This window comes from Nicotiana tabacum, chromosome 4 (genome assembly GCF_000715075.1).
Source record: "Nicotiana tabacum cultivar K326 chromosome 4, ASM71507v2, whole genome shotgun sequence".
In the NCBI taxonomy this organism is placed as follows: Eukaryota; Viridiplantae; Streptophyta; class Magnoliopsida; order Solanales; family Solanaceae; genus Nicotiana; species Nicotiana tabacum.
The window spans coordinates 125,027,336-125,050,042 of NC_134083.1; the positions used below are offsets into that span (position 1 = coordinate 125,027,336).

At 38.0% G+C, this 22,707-nt stretch overlaps 1 protein-coding gene across 1 annotated transcript; it reads left to right on the forward strand.

Annotated features, from left to right (window-relative positions):
* Positions 1-6,459: 6,459 nt before the first annotated feature.
* On the forward strand, positions 6,460-10,469 carry LOC107791124 (protein NRT1/ PTR FAMILY 4.3). The gene is made up of 5 exons (XM_016613130.2): positions 6,460-6,834; positions 7,224-7,441; positions 7,752-8,192; positions 8,810-8,955; positions 9,522-10,469. The coding sequence occupies exons 1-5, from the start codon at positions 6,681-6,683 to the stop codon at positions 10,390-10,392; spliced, it is 1,830 nt and encodes a 609-aa protein (XP_016468616.1). The 5' UTR covers positions 6,460-6,680; the 3' UTR covers positions 10,393-10,469.
* Positions 10,470-22,707: the final 12,238 nt, after the last annotated feature.

The window sequence follows — 22,707 nt, forward strand, 5'->3', positions numbered from 1 at the left end:
TCTTCATTCTCAAGGGAATAAAAATCACGACCTACTCATGTAGGATTTGTCTTAAAACTTCACTAACTTCAAAAAGTATTTTTTGGGTTACAACTCAATAACCAAGGGGACTAACTCTAATACTCTTCCCTAACAATCATCCCAATTATAGCTGTTGTTGACGACCAATTTTGACCCTCCCTTTTTAAATTAATTTATTTATACTTAATAATTTGCAATGCATGTTTTGAAAATATTTTCAATCAATAATACCTATTTTACAAAATTAACTAAGTATTAGTAGTTTTGAAATTAATAATTTAGTATTAGTATTATGTAATTACAAATATACTTACTATTTTAAGATTATTAAAATAACTTTTAGGCTTTATAATCAATTTAATGAATTACTCCTTAATTTTTAATTAATTAGATTACTATGTTAATAATTTGAAATTAGTATTACAATTTAGAAAATAAAAGAATTTTATAAATAATTAATTACAATAATTAGTAGTATATTTGATAATTATAATTTTTATTACATTTTATTGGAAATAATTAAGTTTATTTAATTTAATTTTAAAAGGAGTTAAAAGGTTAAAAGGCTATAATCGCAATTCATAATTAAAACACAAAATGGCTACCATTTAAATTAATTCTAGCCCAATACATAGGCTCAATCCGGAATTGACCCAATTCAAACAACCCTCCCCCCCAATCCACCTTGACAATCCACGTCACCTCTTCCGAACCAATAGAAATTTGCCATGTCGACTATCTCCACCACTCACATAAGAAACACACACACATCTGAGCCGTTGATTCATCCGATCAATGGTTCAAATTTTATCTTGATTTGCCTTTTATTTTTAACGCCTCCCAGATCCAATCTCAGCCGTTGAAATACATGGATCCAACGGCTCACATATTTCCTCGTTAAAATCTGTAAATACCTACATTATCAGGGCCGTTGATCAAATGATCCAACGGCCCAGATCTTTTTCTTCCATTTTAACCTAGAGACCGGCTGGTCTCACCCAAAATCCTAAAATTATTTTCACTTTGTCCCCGCCGCCCCCTTTCCTTTTCCTCTCTCATTTTCTTTTAAGCCTCAGACCATCAGTCTTAGTACCCCAAATTATTCCCTATGCCTTCTGACTCCGTGAATCTCGTTGTTATCTCCCCATTTCATCATAAAAATTCAAAATCTCGAGTTCTCTGACCTAAACACAAACATGAAACTTCAGTCTTCAAATCTTCTGATTTTGTGACGAAATTAGAATATGCATGAGCTCCTTATGATGATTATTCTAAACCAGAGGTCAAATGCAATGACCTCTGGACCTCCGGTCTTTGTCCGATGGGTTTTTCACTCGTCATGGCTGTCTCGCACTCATAGTAAGATTCTCACTCGTTTTCCCTCTGATTCACTATGATTTCACCTTCTTTGCTATCATCATCCATCCTCTATCACTCTCCACTAATTGATTTGAATTTCTGAAACCCTAGGGTTTCACAACCACTATAAATTGGGGCTTTGAATGCTCTCACCAAACAGACCTAACAAGAGCTAAGAAACCTAATATGAGTACTAAAAACAACCACTAAGATTTCAAAGCTTAGGCTCTCTCTCTCATTAATTTCTGTTTCCCTTATATTTCTGAGTTCTTTCACTGCTCAAAGGTTGAAGCTTTGGTTCCTACATGGCTAAGTTAAACCTTTGTTTGGTCTGCTGTACAAAAGGAGGTCAGTATACCTCGACCCCCTTCTCTTTTGATTGTCTTATTCGAAATCATGAATACATTGTTGTCTTTCTATTGATTACCTTTGTTTATGATATTTGTCATTAGCTTATAACTATTTGTTCCAGTTCATAATGATTTTGTTATTGATTTATGGCTAACTGCTATGCTTTTATGTGTTTCGAATCAGTGTTAAGTGAGTTATTATGTGACCTTGATGACTACTATTCTAAATCAAATGGCATGTACAATTAAGTTCCTTATATTCCTTAATGACTTCTCACATTTATCTAGACTTCAGAGTTTTTTAATATTCTGATGTGATCTTTATATCTATCACACTATTTCTGTTTAGTGTAGTTTGTTGTTTTGTATTTGAGGTTTTGCTGAATTTAACTAGAACATACATGAATGCTTAAGGTTTAATCCTTCATCACTTAGCTGGAGTATGTCAGTCCAAGTGTTTAAGGTGTTTTCGTTCTTCACATGAATGTTTGTTAATCCTGAAGTAGTCTTTGAATCATTACTGTGAAAGCTTTGTATTTGTATTAACTATTAATTACATCTACAAGCCTTATTATATGAAATAGTCTCATTAAGGTAACTAGGCCAACTCTAATGAACTCCAGTATCTATTCTTGCATGTATTATGTCATGATAAAGTCATCTCTTATGGATTAGGCTATAGTCATATCTGCTGTGACTGCGTATTAATTATTATGTCAGTAAGTTGAGTAGAAATCCATCATGTTTAGACATTCACCTTTAATTTGTATAGCTAAGTTAAGATCTACTTAGTGCAAAGTCTCTCTTGTCTTAAACTTCTTTAATGATATTATTGACTTAACTTCATAAGGTTTGAAACTCAGCCTGTTTGTAAAATCATAACCTTGACTGAAATTTCCTATATATGCATTTGAATGAAAGTATTGCATTCATCTTTGTCTGTCCTTCATGCTCATGCTTGTGCATCTAGTATCATTAAAACCTGTTGAGTTTATCTGAGTCTACTGTAATCCACTATCAGAACTAATGGAAGACTTTGAAACTGTCTGCTTTGCCTGAATATTGCAATGTGCTTTGACCTTCAAACAAAGACAACGTGAATGTGACACCTAGAGCTCTTTGAAAAGAGAGCAATCATATCGCATGCTTAGGGTAATATTGGCATGTCAACCAGTACAAACAACTCTGTTAATTCTCTTAAGAGATTCCTAAATGAAGCTACACAACTCAACATCGAATATAAGTCAAGACTTAGTTTCTGCTAAGTGCCTTTGTATATGTTCCATTCTGTGATCCTGCACTTATTCTTGTTCTTCAATACTTCTGTTTGTCCTTCATGATTTCATGCATGCTTTCACTGTCTTGAAACTGCATCAAGTTCTCTCTCTCCTTTAACATGAATTGAACCTAGTCTAAGAACTCTAAGGAAAATCTCATATTGCTACTGCTTGGATATAACAGTCTGTTTATTCTTAGTGGGAGTTTAACATTCTTAGAGAAAGGCGATCAAGTCATTAATTTCAAATATAAGAAAGACTAGTGGCATGAGATTCTGTCAAGTACTCTTAGGAGTTTTTTTTAAAGTTATGAACCTGTAGTCTTGTTGAAACTTTGAGTGCATTTTAGTATCACTAACAGTATCTGTAGAGGTTCTGACTATGACTATTTGTCTGAAATCTTGATTGATACTTTCAAAGCTGCCAGTTGTATTATTAACTTCTGTGTGCCAAAGACCAGACTTGAGTTAAACCAATCAGTGCTTAGTTTAATTAGGGGTTATCAAAGCAAAAACATCTGTATTCATAAACTGTTGAAAATTTGAACTGTGTGCTCTTTCTTTATTCTTAAGATACCTAATCCAGTTGTTTGGTTCTTTAGTGGTAGCATGACAGTACATTTGCCTCTATGTGTGTTTGAAACTTAGCCTTTGGACATGTTTAATGTGTTGATCATCCACTTGGTGTTGGAAATATAGTTATAAAAATATAGATAAAATTATTTTGTGTCCTTATGTTATTCTGTTTGGCCCTGTTAAGAAAGGGGTACACTTTTGTAGTATGGTATTATTATGGTGACTGGTTTACATTGAAAGTACCTCATTGGCACATAAACCTATAGGGAAGAGTGAATCATTAATGGTTATGACTATTTGAGAATAGGGTTTAGCTCAAGGTTGGGCTTCTCTCCTTGAAACAAGCTTTGCCTTGGGCCCTAGAGACCCTCGGAAACTTTGAAGTGTCAGGGGATTCAAAGAGGGCTTTGACCTTGAGTGGAACTCTACCCTTAGTCTCTAACCCATTGATATTCATTACTCCTTTTGGGTTTTGTGTTTAATGACAACGAAAGTGTTTTAATGTAAATATTTACCACACATAACCACCACATTAGTATGACCTTTCATAATATTTAAGTACTGTTAGTTGCTATATTTTATTTTGTCATTTTACTCACATATTTCATGTATGATTGTATGTATAGAATATTATTTTTAATGACTTTATCTCTTTCTTTTGAACATGTACAACTATTGGGCCTGCTGAGTTCTCAAGAAACTCAGGCCCAAACCCGCATCATGCACCTGAAATTTGGAGCCTATTGCTGTCCCTTCCAGCTGATTATTGGGCCTAGCTCTTTCAGGACCAAACCAGAGTCACTCCTTACCTTTACTGCTTCATTACATCTTGTTATTTATATTCTATTACATGTATATACATTGCTCTCGTCATGTTTGATTTAGTATTTTGCTTTACCTTTTGAATTATATAAATAACTTAGGCAAGCCTTAAAGAACGTAGGGTTAAAAGAAATACTAGATAGTAACTGTTTCTCAATTGATTAATTCACGTACTGTCCACATTATTAATCTTCCATGCTAACCTTTTCGTGAAGATTTTGAAGCTAAACAAGAGTGCTTAGCAAAGACGGCAATCCTTCTTTCAAAACCAGAAACGAATTGCAAGACTAGCCTCTTAAAAGAAAATTGACTCTTTCAAAACTTAGGAATTATCGTCCAGCAAGAATTTTTAAACATTCTCTCAAGCCTAAGATTTAGGTAATTTCAGAAGTCAAGGTATACCTTAGACTCATTTGCTTATAACATCTTAGAATTATATGAACATCCATTTCTTTAAAAGAACAAAGTGTTTTCTACATGCTTCATGCAGACCATTCAATTTTAGAACTCTTTTAATCACATCAATGGTAGGTTTTTTCAAGACTCTTTCTAAAACTCATACTCCCTTTTAAATCCCAGGTCCCTTCTAGCATCCTACTCTCACCTAGATAAATATTAAGTCATGCCTCTCTAAATACTAATTAAGCAGAATACAAACAACTAACCCTTTAAACTTAGTATAAGTCCTATGGAACTACCTCATGTAGATTTTAAGGGGTGCCTAACACCTTCTCCTTAGAAGAACAATAACCCTTACCCAAAATCTCACCGGTTAGCAGACTAATAAAGAATATGACTTTAGTAATTAAATAGGTACCCTAGTATACCTTTAAATATTAGGTGGCAACTCTCTTTCATCAACAATAGAGAAACCACAAGTTGAATCTTGTTTTGACTCCAACTTAATGCTCCAAAACCTTGAATATTTCGGTTAAGAAAAATCTCTCCTTAGTAGATTCAATTTACTTATTTATTTTCAACTCCTCAACTGTTCCTTTAAAGCAAGTTTTTCACGATTTATAGAATTTCCTTTTTGAACACAGATTCCCTTAGCTAATATTTTTCTTGTAGTGCACGAGTTGTCTTCTTCTACTTTCCGTTGTTTCTGATCAACGTCCTCAGCATTCTGATTCATCCTGTTATAGACTTGGTTCTTTCATCATCTGAATATTTTGTTGTGACACTAGTTAGTATGCAAATTACAACAATGAAACTTGATTCTTTCAACACATTTGTTAATTATCAAAACTTAATTTATGCTATACATACTCAGCTCAATAGTTGTTCAGCATGCAAGTATTGATTGCGTACTAGACTACTAGAGTTTTTTCTCACTGAAATTTGTGGTGTGTACGTAATTAGGAAAGAAGCTAGATTTTGTATGCGAAAACTGTCATATATATATATATATATCGATCATTTTGTTATGCAGATGACAAAACAATAGAATATTCACCCTTAGCACCCCAATAAAAGAAAGAATTTAAGTTCTATATACGAATGATGTAGATTTTTACACATTTTATTCACTCATGAGAAAATTACTGAAAAATCCTTATGATAGACATTAATTAGTAACCTAGTAAAAATAATACAAACTTCCTATTATAATAAAAATTAAGTGACAGTGTAAATAATTTTTACAATTTCCATATATATAACTTTAATACTAAATGTAATGTTTCTTCATGGAACATTACTTATTGTTCAAGTTACGTCAAACAGGACATTATGATATGGAGGCCATGATCGATCATCTTTTCAAGTATATGAACGGGTAGATCTTTTGACCCTGCTGGTTTTGTAATTAGTGGAAACCAATTGCTTTATAGTGTGTGATTGAGAATATACTCATATATAGTCCCACCTCAATTCAAGGCCTAGAATTACATGTATACAATAGTAAAATGTGGAAGTGAGTGCGCTGTAAGCCATAATATATTATGGTATGCGGACCACACCATTAACACTAGAGCAGAGTCAACTGATTGACAAACAGAAAGTAACCAAGAAGGTGCAAATATAAATAGGAGCCAAATTCACTTGCAACTTTGTCATCACGAAAAAAGAGATAGACCTCTGATATGCCAGAGAAAGGACCAGACAGCCTTTTGCTTCTTTCCCTTATCTTGTTCCCATAATCAGTTCTAATATATTTTCTTGTACCAATATAGTGTTATGCTTTGAGATTCCTATGTCAAAGTAAGAGGATATCAATACATATTTTCTTCTTTTCTAGTTCAGAAAGGTAAGCGGGAATAAGAGGGATTGAGTTGATGGATAGGGAAGAGACAAGAAAGAATAAGTTGATCAAAAGGGAATCTGCTGTGTCTATGGGTACTGCGACAGAGCAAAACTCTGTTGATTGGAGAGGAAGACCTTGCAAACCCAACAAACATGGTGGCATGACTGCTGCTATCTTTGTATTGTGTACGTCTCTCTTCTCTTTCTCTCTCCAAATTCATATACACCCCAGATTTGAATTTGAATGGCCTATTGTTATCATATTGCTTCCCAAGACTAGCTTAAAAATTGAAAGCAGGTTTTCTTAGGTGGTGTTCATTGAAAACATAATTAACTACTTAAATAATAGTACTAGTGTTTTCTTTCTAATAACTTAAGCTCTTTTAGATGCGATATAACACAATTCTAACATAATATCAAAGTTTTAAGCTTTTAAAATGAGAACATGCCATCTTTATTCATCAGTGCTGTTCCTTTTGTTTTTATTCCTTTTGTGTTCCTTCTAGTATATCACATGAATACTTTAGCATTTTATTGGTGGTAAAATTTGGCATTTTTATTTGGAGGAGGTGCAGGCCTTCAGGCATTCGAAATGATGGGCATTGCAGCTGTTGGGAACAATCTAATAACCTATGTCTTCAATGAGATGCACTTCCCTCTCTCAAAGTCAGCTAACATAGTCACAAATTTCATTGGAACTGTTTTCCTCCTCTCCCTTTTTGGTGGCTTTCTCTCCGATTCTTATCTTGGCAGCTTTTGGACTATGTTGATCTTTGGCTTTGTCGAACTCTCTGTAAGTCTCCTTCTTCACTAACCTCCGTGTAGACCTCTTTTTTCCACAAATACTGCATGCTCCACATAAAAGAACAAAAAGATTTTACATGACCAAGTTTATTTGGACATACAACTGCAGTTGCCCTTGCATATGGAAAAAGAAAACCATTTTCGACGTCTATTATGGAATAGTCAATGAGATTTGAACCTTTTTTTCTTGCACATGCGATAAGAAGTAGAAAGTATTCAATACTAGTATATATGATTAATAAGCATGTGAAGACATATATATAACAAATGATTCAAGACTCTTATGTGCATATTGGCAGGGGTTTATTCTATTGGCAGTGCAAGCACATGTGCCACAGCTAAGGCCGCCAAAGTGTGATATGATGTTAAGCAAAGGGCAGTGCATGGAAGCAAAGGGATATAAGGCTATGATCTTCTTTGTTGCACTCTACTTGGTTGCTTTAGGCAGCGGCTCTTTGAAACCTAATATAATCTCTCAGGGTGCTGACCAATTCAAGAAAGATGATTCCAAGCAATCCAAGAAGCTATCTACTTACTTCAACTTTGCCTATTTTGCTTTTTGTACTGGGGAGCTTGTTGCTCTAACACTTGTTGTTTGGGTGCAAACTCACTACGGAATGGACGTTGGATTCGGGGTTTCTGCAGCTGCAATGGCCCTTGGATTGATCAGTTTGCTTTGTGGAACACTTGTTTATAGGAACACACCACCTCGAGGAAGTATATTCACACCAATTGCCCAAGTAAGAATATTCATTTGTCTTCTCTCCTTATTCTATATACTAGTATATGTTTTTGTTTCTTATACTTTAAGTAACGTATAATTTCCTTTTCTTTAAAGTGTAGGATCAATTGATCATATCTCTGTAGTTTGTTTCTATGCACTCAGATGTCCATTATCTTAAAAAGTTTTTGAATCACTTACAGCTTTATTTTGGGTCATTTAGCTTTACAAGGAAGTTAGGAAAAGAAATGTCTTGCCTAGCTATCTTTCATTTTATCTTTACAAGTCATACAACAATAGCTAAATTTTCGTTGATATAGTTGTGGTGGACCCTTGATTTCCTTTTAAACCACTTGTCCAATGGCCATGAATTTATTCCGATAATCCTTGTTGAATATATATACAGATCTGGCGAATTTATTGTTTTAATCTACATTATTAAACCATACTTTGCTATAACTACTTAAAACTGATGGTTCTGAAGGATCATGATTCATGAACACGTGTTTATAACAATAGGGACAAAAAATTTCAATTCTAATAGATTAGGTGTAGTATGCCGATTTATTGCAAAAAGATCTGGAGTTTAGTTGTTCACCATTCTCTACTAATTAATTTACTAATTTGCTCCCCAAGGTATTTGTGGCTGCAATCACAAAAAGAAAGCAGATTTGTCCATCAAATCTGGAGATGCTTCATGGAAGCCATTGCATTGTGGCCCAACAAAGCCTTTCTGGCATGTCATCAAAAGGCAGCACTCTTATCCATACGGATAAGTTCAGGTGGGATACCATAATATCTTGCTCTCTGAGTTACCACCCCACAATTTATGGCTATATTACTGTTTAGAAAGTGAAAAAGGCTTTTTCCTACTACCATTTTTTAAATCTTTTTTAATAGCGAACTATTAATTATTTTTACTTATAGTATCTTTTACTCCCTATGTTTTAATTTATATGACTCTAATTACTACTAGAGTTAAACAAGATTTTCTTTGACCATATTTTTTGCACCTAAGTTTTAACTATTTTGAATTGTTAACTGTTGTGACTTGTAGTACCTTTTACATAGTCAAAAATTTGTATATTTTATATGCGAAAACTAGTCAGCTTGACCATCGTAATCCAACCTATGTCATAAATTAAAATGGAGGGAGTATGTAGATTCTAAATATGTAAATTTTATTTTAAAAAAATTGAAGAATATATGTCCGAATTCACCGGCTATATATATGTATGTGTCTCTGTCTAACAAACACACAAATATACGTATACATAAAGCATTGGAGGTGTATTCCTGGTTGACCCTTTTTTCTCTTTAACTTTCTCTGTGTGTTTGTGCAAGGCAGGTTCTTAGACAAGGCGTGTATCAAAATACAAGATGGAAGTAGTAGTACAAGTGAAAGTCCCTGGAGACTATGCACAGTGTCCCAAGTGGAGCAAGTAAAAATACTAATCTCAGTTGTTCCAATCTTCGCTTGCACCATAATCTTCAACACAATTCTAGCTCAGCTCCAGACATTCTCAGTCCAACAAGGAACTACAATGAACACTCGCCTCACGCACAATTTCAAAATCCCTCCAGCTTCCCTTCAGGCCATACCTTATATTATGCTTATATTTTTGGTCCCTCTGTATGAAATCGCGTTTGTCCCCATGACCAGAAAGTTCACTGGCAAAGATTCAGGAATCACGCCTTTACAAAGAGTTGGCATTGGCCTTTTCATCGCGACATTCTCTATGGTCTGCGCTGCTCTAGTTGAGAATAAAAGAAGAAACTATGCCCTGAACCAGAACAGGACACTGTCCATATTCTGGATAGCTCCACAGTTTCTAATTTTCGGCCTGTCGGAGATGTTCACTGCTGTTGGACTTATTGAGTTCTTCTACAAACAATCATTGGAAGGGATGCAATCTTTTTTGACGGCCATGACCTATTGTTCCTATTCATTTGGATTTTATTTGAGCTCTTTGTTGGTTTCGTTGGTTAACAAAATAACCTCTAGTTCATCATCAGGATCAGGTGGATGGCTAAATGACAATGACCTCAACAAGGATAGGCTAGATCTTTTCTATTGGCTGTTGGCTGCTCTTAGCCTAGTCAATTTCTTTAATTATATTTTCTGTTCCAGATGGTATTCTTATAATCCATCTCTGTTACCTGTTGTCCCACTGCATGAGCCACAACCACAAGGACATGACCCTGAGAACCCAAATTGATGTGTATGGAATTGGGAATTAAGCTAACTATAGCTGTAGCAATAGAATGAAATGAGTAGAATTATATGTTGATAATACTACTTTTCGTCTCCCCCCTCCCTTTATTTCTACTGAATTTTCTTGTATATTTGGAAGGATGACATACAATGATTGTTTTTATGCTTCTAGTGACTGTATAAGTTGGACAATAAGGGGGACAGGGTCCTCCAATACGTCAATTACAAGATTCAACCCATCAAATGTGTGTCAAAATGAGTGAACACGGGCCTCAATTTCTCTTTTCTAGTGGCGAGGAAATGGCAAAGCCAAATGTTGGGATGTGGTTCCTGCTTTAATTAAAGGAAGAGTCGTTCTAAAGTAAGTGGTGATGGCGATTTCTCAAACTTTCTCGTTAGCCTTGAAACATGAAGTTGAAGAATAGTACAAACTTCTTGAAAACTCAATTGATTAATGCCTTGGACTTAGCTTTTGTAAATTCTTAAAAAATATTTATCCTGTTTAGGTCTTTGATAATTTGTTGTGTTTGTTGTACACCATTAGCTTTCCTTCGAGCTTCACAGCTCCTCTGCTACGTAGGTATAACTGAGGCAGAAACCTCAAAATTATGTTGTGGGTAGGAGATGATATCGTAGCTTCTCTATTATCGTCTTATTCTTAATCCTCAACGATAACCAACTTAATTAAGTTACTGATCTGGCTTGGAACGAACATGGTGATAAAATGATAATTGTACGTAATAATGGGGACGTTCACATTAGGTACAATAGTAGTAATTCATAATGCAATCTACTCAACCAAGCTTCATTTTTGAACCTCAATGCTTCTAATAGAATTTAAATTATTTATCTAGATAGACGATCTCCTTTGGTCCTTTTTATGTCAGAAGAATGATCCAATAAATAAATCAGTGGTGCCAAATCAAAATAGCATCCGTCCAACTGTCACGACCCCAATTCACCCTCCATAGTATATCGTGATAGCACCTAGTCTCTAAGACTAGGTAAGCCTAACAATTTAAGAAATATGATAATATAAAACTCAAGCCCAATTCTCAACACATGAAATAAATATAAAACTGCAAATCAACAATTACAACTCTCAAAACCTGGTAGAAATAAGTCACAAGCTTCTAAGAGAAAATACTAAGTGTCTCTATACATCAAGTCTAAAGAGAATAAGAGAAACATAATAATAAGGATAGGGGGGACTCCAAGGTCTGCGGACGCTGGCAGATATACCTTGAAGTCTCCACGTATAGTCCAGCTCACTAGTATCTGGCATGGTAGGAAGAACCTGGATCTATACAAAAAGATGTACAGAGTGTAGTATGAGTAAGCCACAACGGTACCCAGTAAGTGTCAAGCCTAACCTCGGTAGAGTAGTGACGAGGTCAGGTCAGGGCCCTACTGGTTTAAAAGAAAAGTAAGGCAGAAGATATAATAATATTTGAAATGACTGAGAATTTAAATAACGAGAAACTTCAGAAAATAATAGCACAACAAAACAGAGGTAAACAACAAGGGCGCTCCCGAGGTACCGCCTCGTAGTCCCAAATGTAAATATGCAAGACAAGGGGATCTCCCGAGGAACCGCCTCATAGTCCCAAAGTATATATGCAGTACATGGGGATCTCCCGAGGAACCGCTTCGTAGTCCCAAAGTAAATATGCAGTACTGGGGGATCTCTCGAGGAAGAACCGCCACATAGTCCCAAAGTAAATATGCAGCAGATAACCGAAGGAACAACGAATTTACAGCAAGAAATCTTACAGTTAAAGATTTAATTCAAATCAAAGGAAGAAGGTAATTCAACTAAGCATGTTGCACAAATTTTCAGATTGATTACCTTCTCCTTAGGAGGGGGATAGGGGTCTGTACATATGCTAAGAAAACTCAGTTAAGGAATTTAAAAAAAGACAACTCATCAAGAACCGAAATTTCCACAATTAGCCCGTGTACGAACTCGTCACCTCGCGTACACGGCGATCACATATCACAAATTATTACAACAGTACCAAATCCTAAGGGAATTTCCCCCACACAAGGTTAGACAAGTCACTTACCTCAAATCTCGCTCAATCAATCAATAAGGATGCCTTTCCCTCGATTTTTCGACTCCGAATGACCCAAATCTAGCCAATATCAATTACATATCATGAATACAACTATAAGAAACTAATTTAAATAATGAAACTACGACTTAAGTAGAGAATTGAAAAATCGTCCCAAAAAGTCGACCCGGGCCCACATCTCGGAATCGGGTAAAACTAACAAAATACGAACACCGATTCGATATCGAGTTCACCCATTCTAGAGACCTCGTGGCCTCTCTCTCCTCTCTATCTCGAGTCAGCATACCCTCCAAACTCCTAGGAATCCCTACTAACTGCTGGTACGCAATATCCATCTTCAACTCTCGGGCCATGATCAATTTGATACTGGGGTTGAACCCCTTAATAAACCGATGAACCCGCTCTCAAACAGTAGTAACCAAGGCTGGTGCATACTTGGCCAAATCACTAAATCAGACCGCATACTTTGACACAGTCATAGCATCCTGGCGTAACTGCTCAAACTCTGCGCGCCAATCATCCCTGAGACTCTGGGGAACATACTCCCTCAAGAACATATCTGATAACTGAGTTCAAGTGAGTGAAGGTGCCTCAGCCGGGCTATCCAACTCGTATGCGTGCCAGCACTGATAGGCCGCTCCTATAAGCTAGAACGTAGTGAAAGAAACCCCACTAGTCTTTGCAACACCCATAGTACGAAGGATACGGTGGTACTCCTCAATAAAACCCTGGGCATCCTCTAACGCCAAGCCACTGAAAGTAAGAGGGTTGAACTTCTTGTACCTCTCGAGCCTGAGCTGCTCCGCCTCAGAAGCTACTACCCTAACCTCGGGCTGAACTGAAGCTACTAATGCATCGGTATGATCTTTGGATCCTGGTCTACCTGAACCCGCTGCTCTGGGGTACCGGCGACGGGGGTCTGGGCTCCTCCCCGGCCTGAGATGTGGCAGGAGCAAGTGGTATCAATCCTGCTTGAGCCAAGGTGCTAAACATGCTTAGAAGCTGGGCTAGAGTCTCATGGACGGCTGGTGCAGTAACAGTCGTCTCAGGTGACTGTCCTCCAACTGGAGCTACTGGTGGCTCCTCTGTAGCAGCTCATGCGGGTGTTCTGGCTGCACCACGTAGACGTCCTTGGCCTCTACCCTAGCCCCAACCTCTCGCGACTCTAGTATGGGGCGCAGGTGTCTGGTCATCTGATCCAGCTGTACGTGTCCTCACCATCTGTGAGAGAATAGAAAGACAGGATTTTAGAATCCGAAGTCAAATCTCGCACATTAAGGAATCAAAGAAGTGAAGCTTTTCCTAACAGTTCCATAGCCTCCCGAAGATAAGTACATACATCTCTATACCGATCCGCGAGACTCTACTAAACTTGCTTGTGACTCATAACACCTATGAACCTAGTGCTCTGAAACCAATTTGTCACGACCCCAATTCACCCTCCGTAGTATGTCGTGATGGCACCTAGTCTATAAGACTAGGTAAGCCTAACAATTTGCGGAATATGATAGTATAAACCTAAAGCCCAATTCTCAACACATGAAATAAATATAAAACTGCAAATCAATAATTACAACTCTCAAAACCTGGTGAAAATAAGTCACAAGCTTCTAAGAGAAAATACTAAGTGTCTCTATACATCAAGTCTAAAGAGAATAAGAGAAACATAATAATAAGGATAGGGGGGACTCCAAGGTCTGCGGACGCTGGCAGATATACCTTAAAGTCTCCACGTACAGTCCAGCTCACTAGTATCTAGCCTGGTAGGAAGAACCTGGATCTACACAAAAAAATGTGCAGAGTGTAGTATGAGTACGCCACAACGGTACCCAATAAGTGCCAAGCCTAACCTCGGTAGAGTAGTGACGAGGTCAGGTCAGGGCCCTACTGGTTTAAAAGAAAAGTAAGGCAGAAGATATAATAATATTTGAAATGACTGAGAATATAAATAAGGAGAAACTTCAGAAAATAATAGCACAACAAAACAGAGGTAAACAACAGGGGTGCTCCAGAGGTACCGCCTCGTAGTCCCAAATGTAAATATGCAAGACAAGGGGATCTCCCGAGGAATCGCCTCGTAGTCCCAAAGTAAATATGCAGTACAGGGGGATCTCCTGAGGAACCGCTTCGTAGTCCCAAAGTAAATATGCAGTACTGGGGGATCTCTCGAGGAACTGCCTCGTAGTCCCAAAATAAATATGTAGTACAGGGGGATCTCTCGAGAAACTGCCTCGTAGTCCCAAAGTAAATATGCAGCAGATAATCGAAAGAACAACCAATTTACAGCAAGAAATCTTACTTTTAAAGATTTAATCCAAATCAAGGGAAGCAGGTAATTTAACTAAGTATTTTGCACAAATTACAAGTAAGAGTTAAGGCACATAGACATGCGATACTAGGCTAATCATGATCACTACATATGCTAAGGCAACTCAGTTAAGGAATTTAAAAGAAGACAACTCAGTAAGAACCTAAATTTCCACAATTAGCCCGCGTACGAACTCGTCACCTCGCGTACATGGCGCTCACATATCACAAATTATTACAACAATACCAAATCCTAAGGGGATTTTCCCCACACAAAGTTAGACAAGCCACTTACCTCAAATCTTGCTCAATCAATCAATAAGGATGCCTTTCCCTCGATTTTACGACTCCGAATGGCCCAAATCTTGCCAAGAGCAATTACATATCATGAATACTACTACAATAAACTAATTTAAATAATGAAACTACGACTTAAGCAAAGAATCGAAAAATAGCCCCAAAAGGTCGACGCGGGCCCACATTTCGGAATTGGGTAAAAGTCACAAAATAGGAACACCCATTCGATATCGAGTTCACCCATACCAAAACTACCAAAATCGGACACCAAGTCACCACTCAGATTCCCAAATTAAACTCTCCAAATCCCTAGCCTCAAACTCCCAAATTCCACCTTAAACACACACAATCTAGGTGGGAAAATCAACGGGGAAACAAGATGATTGATAAAAAATAAGCACAAGAGACTTACCTCAATAAATCCCTCAAAAATGGTCTCAACAATCGCCAAACCCGAGCTCAAAATGTCCAACAATGATAAAAATCCCGAACCCTTGAATTAATAGAGTCTGCCCAGTGTTTTTGCTTATGCGGATCACTTGACCGGATTTGCGATCCCGCTTTTGCGGAAAATGCACCGCTTCTGCGGTTTTGCCCAGGCTGCCTTGCCTCCGCTTCTGCGATCTCCTATCCGCTCCTGCAGACTCGCTTCTGCGAGAAGCAGTCTGCTTCTGCGGCTCCAGTGCACCTGCGACCTCCTTGTCTGCATCTGCGATCTCGGAGAAGCGAAATTTTTCTCGCATCTGCGACTTCTGCCCACACTGGTCCAACCCGCTTCTGCACCCAAATGCCCTCTTTTACGGGCTCGCACCTACGGTCAATCTTGCGCAGGTGCGATTACACGAGAGCTGGTACCTTCAGCCATTCACACAAGTCCAAATTTGATCTGCTAACCATCCGGAATCCATCTGAGGCCCCCGGGACCTCGACCAAACATACCAACAAGTCTTAAAACATCATACAGACTTAGTCGAGCCTTTAGATCACATCTAAAAACGCTAAAAACATGAATTGCACATCAATTCAAGCCTAATGAACTTTAAAACTTCAAACTTCTACATCAGACGCCAAAACCTATCAAATCAAGTCCGATTGACCTCAAATTTTGCACACAAATCATAATTGACATTACGAACCTATTCCAACTTCTGAAATCGGAATTCGACCCAGATATCAAAAAGTCCAGCCCAGTCAAACTTTCCAAAAATCATCCAATTTTCCAACTTTTGCCAATTGATGCTAAAATGACCTACGGACCTCCAATTCGACATCCGAACACGCTCCTAAGAACAAAATCACCCTATGGAGCTATTAAAACCGTCTAAACTCCATTCCGGAGTCATCTTCACACAATTCAACCTACTGTCAATTCCTACGACTTAAACTCCCCTTTCAGGGACTATGTGTCCCATTTCACTCCGAAACCAAAAACAAATCCCCCCGGCAAGTCACAAAACCCAAAAATAAAATAGAGGGTGCAGTAATTAGGGGTTTGGGGCTAGTTCTCTCAAAACGTCCGGCCGGGTCGTTACACCAATCACTAAATTATGTATAATATATATATAATTCATGTATAATATGTGTATAATTTATGTATACCTGAAGAAAAACTAATTAGTAAATCTGACAGACTATTTGTGTAAAGATTGTAGAAATCCTTCAAAATTGAAGGTAAAATATGGGATCACTAGGACACCAAATAATTCCTTCCTCGTAAAATAGACATAATAGAGTTCTTCTCGCATCAGTACGGGGAAGAAATATAAAACCAGGCACCAACACTTCCAAAATTGATCACAAACTAAACCTTAGGAAATAATATAATAATTGAATAAGAATCCATCACGACAAAATTAAATCAAATAATCTTCAAATTTTATGTTGTTTCACTAGTTTTGAGCAAACATTCAACTTAACTTGAAAACATTTTCTCAAGTTGAGGTTATTGTTGCTCTCAAACGCACACGCAAGTATACTTGGTCGTACAAGTAATAAAATGATAAGTCGAGTGTCGAACCCACAGAAACTTGTATCAACTACCCATTAAAATCATCAAGATTGTTATTCAGTCAAGCCAAATTCGAGTTCAAGAATGTGGTTATACTAAACTATACTTATAAGGAGTAACTAAACTATCAAGCAGTAAAATGGTTGTTGTGTATTCAGTAGAGATAAATATTTCAGGGTTGTGATCGATTTACCAATCCTATTGTGTTCTAGTTAACTCCCCATTTCATACAATTCACTCACAGTTGCTAATTAATCGATAATTGCTCTCATAGCCTTCTCCCGAAGTACTACTCGCCTATTCAAAATAGATTAACGCCTATATTCCTATGGAATCAATCTATCAAGAATGCATTAAGATTACGATATTTAATTAAGCACGGTGACTAGGTATATTCCTATCCTAACCACAAATCCGCTCCCCCTAAGGGTTAAGATCATGCTCTCTTCAATTCTTCTCTAATCTAAACATGGCTTTCCCAAGCATAACATAGATAGTAAATAGAACCTAATTGCTGGCCAGACAATTAAGCAATTAATCACAGAATTGAAGAAATAACCATATATTGGTGAATTATACTTAAGATTAAATCAATATTAAGCAACAATATTCATGGCTAAATCACAGCCCCGGAACTATGGGTTTTAGCCACTCATGATAATAGTAAACAATTTCATAAGTGTTGGATAATTGAAAATACTAAGAAAAGATGAAGAAAACTGAGATCTCTTCGCTCCCGGATGTTTCTCGTGTGTATTCTCCTTTCAAAGTGCCGTCTCCTCCCTAAAAATAAGCTTAGTCTTCTTGCTTTTATACGTGTTGGGTAGGTCTAGGGCCAAAATAACATTGTCCCGGGAAAAGTTGGATAGAAGTCACGCCACCAGCACCTAGCCCAGTGCTAGGCGCTGTCCCTGGCGCTGGTAATTGAAGCTTACTGTCTCTGGCGCCACAGGTAGCGCCAGGCGCTGGAAATTCCCTTTTTTTTTGTTTTTTTGTCGGTTTTGGCTCTAATCTCGCACCTTTCGCCCCCAGTTGCTCCCGGATCATTCCTACACATAAAAATACCTCAAATTAATATAAATCAACACATTTTACATCCTAAATCCATGAAACAAAAGTAAAACATGAGGCGATATACATATAAATATATATACTTTAAGCCAAACATCAACACCCCACACTTAGACTCTTGCTCGTCCTCGATTAACGGGACTATCAAATAAGCCCCCAACTACGTACAAGTCTCAACTATAGAGGAGCACTTTAACTTTTAACCATACACTCTACCCTTGACTATGATCAATACCGACACACAAGCATGAACATACAAAATTTCACATTCTTCCTGTTTAAGCATGCCTAAGTATAACATTTCAATTCAATCAATTCCAACAACCTATTTGTAACCACCCAACCTCAAAAGCCGACTTGTAACCACTAAGCACCCTCAACTCGTGTACTCACCCAACAAGAAAGTTTACAACATTACCAATCATTCATGAGATCATGTGCCCTCACCAACAAACAAAAGAGTGAATATAGACTAGACCACACATTCAAATATGCTTTTGAATATAAATTAAGGACATCACATAATTGAACAAAATTCTCTCACTCTCACAAAGAATTCATATGCATCCCGTTTTCGTACCATAAGCTTGCCCGTAGTGTACATCTCTACTAATTTAAGCTAGCCAAATCTAGGATCAATTAGGACTTTAAGGTTATAATGTAGGCTAAGGGACGGGTATGATACATTTAGAAATAATGACTAACCCTCCTAAGCACTTTAATACACTACACTCACAATTCAAACACATATTCTCCTCAATCAAATCACTTGCCACAAACTATATGCAACATAGCCCTTACTTTCATTAAGAACTTCTATACTCCTACTAGCACAAATTAATAAGAATTGGAGGTGTATATTTTTCTTCGTACTTTAACTATCATTTTTTTCTTTTCTTGCAATTTTTCTTTTTTCTTTCTCTCTCTTTTTCTTTTTTTTTTCTCTACACGCACTCCATACTAGTGTATGGGGCTGAGTGTTGGGCAACCAAGAATTTCCATACCTAGAAGATGAAAGTGGCAGAAATGAGGATGTTGAGATGGATATGCAGGAACACTAGGCTGGATAAGATTAGGAATGTAGATATTCGAGAGAAGGTGGGCGTGGCTCTCATGGACGACAAGATGCGAGAAGCGAGGCTTAGATGGTTCGGGCATGTGCGGAGGAGAAGCATAGATACCCCAGTTAGGAGGTGTGAGACATTAGCATTGGCAGGTACGAGGAGAGGTAGAGGACGGCCTAAGAAGTATTGGGATGAGGTGATCAGACAAGACATGGCGCGACTTCAGATCTCCGAGGACATGGCTCTGGATAAGAAGGGGTGGAGGTCGAGCATTAGGGTTGTAGGTTAGGGTTGTTCCGGAGGAGGGGGGCTGGCCTGTTGTTGTTTTGCTGTGGGTTGTTAGTGGTTTATGTAGTTTCCTCACTATTTTCTATGGTAGTATTGTTGTTTATAGTTATTGCTTTTACATCTTTTTTTCTACTTCTTATGATGCTGTTAATATTTTTCATCTTCTATTGTTGTCACTGACCTATTGTCTATTGTTTATTTTTCTTCTTCTCGAGCCGAGGGTCTTTCGGAAATAGCCTCTCTACCCCTCTTGGGATAGGGGTAAGGTCTGCGTATACTCTACCTTCCCTAGACCCCACTTGTGGGATTATACTGGGTTGTTGTTGTTGTTGTTGTTGTTGTTGTACACACTCTATACATTAAAGTTCATCGACTAGTGACTTTTGATACCAATTTTTGTGCACCAAAGGGCCCTTCCATAGTTCCACTCAAAAGCTCCTCCCCGTGCCTTAGGAGGTAAAGGTTCAACAATCTCAATTTAAGAACAAAATAGGGGTACGACTTGTAATGTGGGTGACAAAGAAAAGGTCTATAGGCTCAACGGGGCTCGCAATGAAAAATTTTATTTTTATGTGACAAGCACATCTTTGATCAAGCAAGAAAATGCCTACGTCATCTCCTAGATTAGCACAACTTACAATTTCGCTTTGATTAACACACAGGGCAAGTTCTAGACTACACAGGATAGCACCGAAGATCACAAATCCTCACACACACATTGCATATGACTCAATCACGATAGTTTTGTTCAACTCTCAAGTCAAGCAAGCACACATAATTGAGAAATATTAAGCAATATTGCACTATGTGGCATACAAGTCAAACAACTGAGAAAAGGCATCACAAAATAGGCTATTTACTTTACTTAGACGTCACAATTCAAACCAAATACACGGCAAGATAGAATGTATGTCATAGCCTAATGTGCCAGCATCAAACATGTCACTAGGTAGCTCCGAGCAACTCAGTTTCTTCTATACTACTCCTAAAAAAAAAGTACCCAGTTCGATATACACCCTTGGAAAAGAACCGGCGCCCAAAGAAAAACTAAGGGATACTACCTAACTATCCTAAAAAAAATATCTTTTTGGTGTTTTTAATCGGACTCTATCCCTCAAGAAAATTATCCTAAAGATCCATCGTCGGGAAAAGTTCAAGTTTTTTCTAAATTGTTTTCTTTTTTGTATTTTTTTTCTTTCTAAAACAAACTAAACTAAAACTAGACTAAGTAAAACTAATAAAAGAAACGAATTAAAACAAATTGTTACAAGATATACAAACATCACAGGTAGTATTCCTCCCACCCCACACTTGGTCTATGCATAGTCCCCGATGCATATAAAATGTAAAATAGAGTAGGGTGAAAAGAAAACACCCTGTCAGTCGGAGTCCTCCTCCTCAGCGTGCCCTCCATCAGCAGCTCCAGGCACATCATCATCAGGTCCTAGAGGCACCAAAGCCATGGGCTCCGTAACACAATCACCAACCTTGTCCTCTGTGTCTGAGCCCTTGACAGTGTTTACGTCCTCCGACGAGTGAATGGGTCTGCCAGGTGCAATCCCCAACATCTCCTTGGATGAACTTGACAAGTTATTGCATAAGTGCATATGCTCCTTGTCTGTGATACCAGCCCTGCTCATGAGTAAATTCAAAGAGTTATAGAGGTACCTGTTGAATTTCTCGTCTCGTTCGTTCCTTGCTTCCTGAGTGAGCTTAGATGATGTCTCCAACAATGATGTGATGTCCAATAACCCTGTAGGAGCCTCCACCACCTCATCATATCCTGGATACTCCGGCACCTCTCGGGAGAGCATATATTGTGTGAGTAAGTTGCCGAAGAAGAACCTCTTAATCTGCCGCCCAAATCTCATGCAGGGCATCTTACCGAGCATAATCTCACCCAAATTAATGGGGTTTCCAGTATTCAAAAAGAATATGACACACACTCTAGCTCGAGTGCAGTCACTGTTGTGCTTCACTGGTATGAGTCTGGTTTGCACAAAATTCTGCCACACTTTGGCAGTCTTGTTAAAATCAGAGCGAACCATGTGATTGTGAATCTCGCCTTGCTCCCTAGTCCACTTGGCATTTGAATCCACGCCACAATGAATGTGATGTATTAATGTGTATTTTGGGCTTCTGACAAATTTCTGGAGCCTCCTCGGGTCAGCATTCTCAACCCCTAAAAACTTACATAAGGCCTTCCTATCCAATGGCATGTCCTTCCCACGTACATATGGCATAGACAATTTGTATTCCCATTTGGCGTACAATTCCCTAACCATGCTCAAATTTGTATGCCCAGGGCATTCTAGGAGTTTGTCCATATTTAATGCGCGTAATCGGCCAAGGACATCCGGGAAGTTTCATTCCAAATCTTTGACATTTATCCCCATCTCGGAGACACACCGCCCATATGGCACAAAATCCCCGTGCCATGCAATAGCTATATCAGATACTAGTTTCAATCGAGGCCTTGGTGGTAATGGAGCCTGCTATGATGCCTCAGCCACCTGTTTCCCTTTTGCTTATCTCGAGGATCCTTCTCCTTACTTGCTTTTTGGCCGCGGGGGCAGTGGTGGAGGACTTGCCTATTCCCTTGCCTTTGCTAGAACTATCACGAGCCATAATATCCTGCAACACAAATAAGCATGAATGTGAGAACTCATCAAGAAATATGCCTAAGGTTGTCGCACAAGTCACGAATGACCCCACACTTAAAATCGAAGGCACAATGTATAATACTTCACAACTTTGATCTAAAATGCTCAAGTGTTGCACTCCAAAGATATGGGTACTTAAGACTTACCCATGCCGTACAATAGTTAAAAGTCACTAATCAATGCCACACACAAGGGAGTGATCATGGCTTAGTGAATTCACCATAAGGCAAGCAAGAGGCATATGTTACTCACCTTTCTACAACTACTACACTACATTAAATTAGCTAAATTTACAATATTATACGACATACATTATACAAGATAGATGGTTTAGGAACATGTTTGCATCGAAGCCAAGCTCCCTAGCATGTAAAGTCATCCCCCCACACCCCACACTTAGCCCAAATTCATACACAAATATACTCGGTTACTCAGACTTCACCGGTACACTAAAATCTTCATCCAAACATTTTAACAAACACCTTGTGTTCATAAAGTGTGTGCATTCTAGTTCAACAATTTTGGAACATGGTGGCCCTCCCAAAT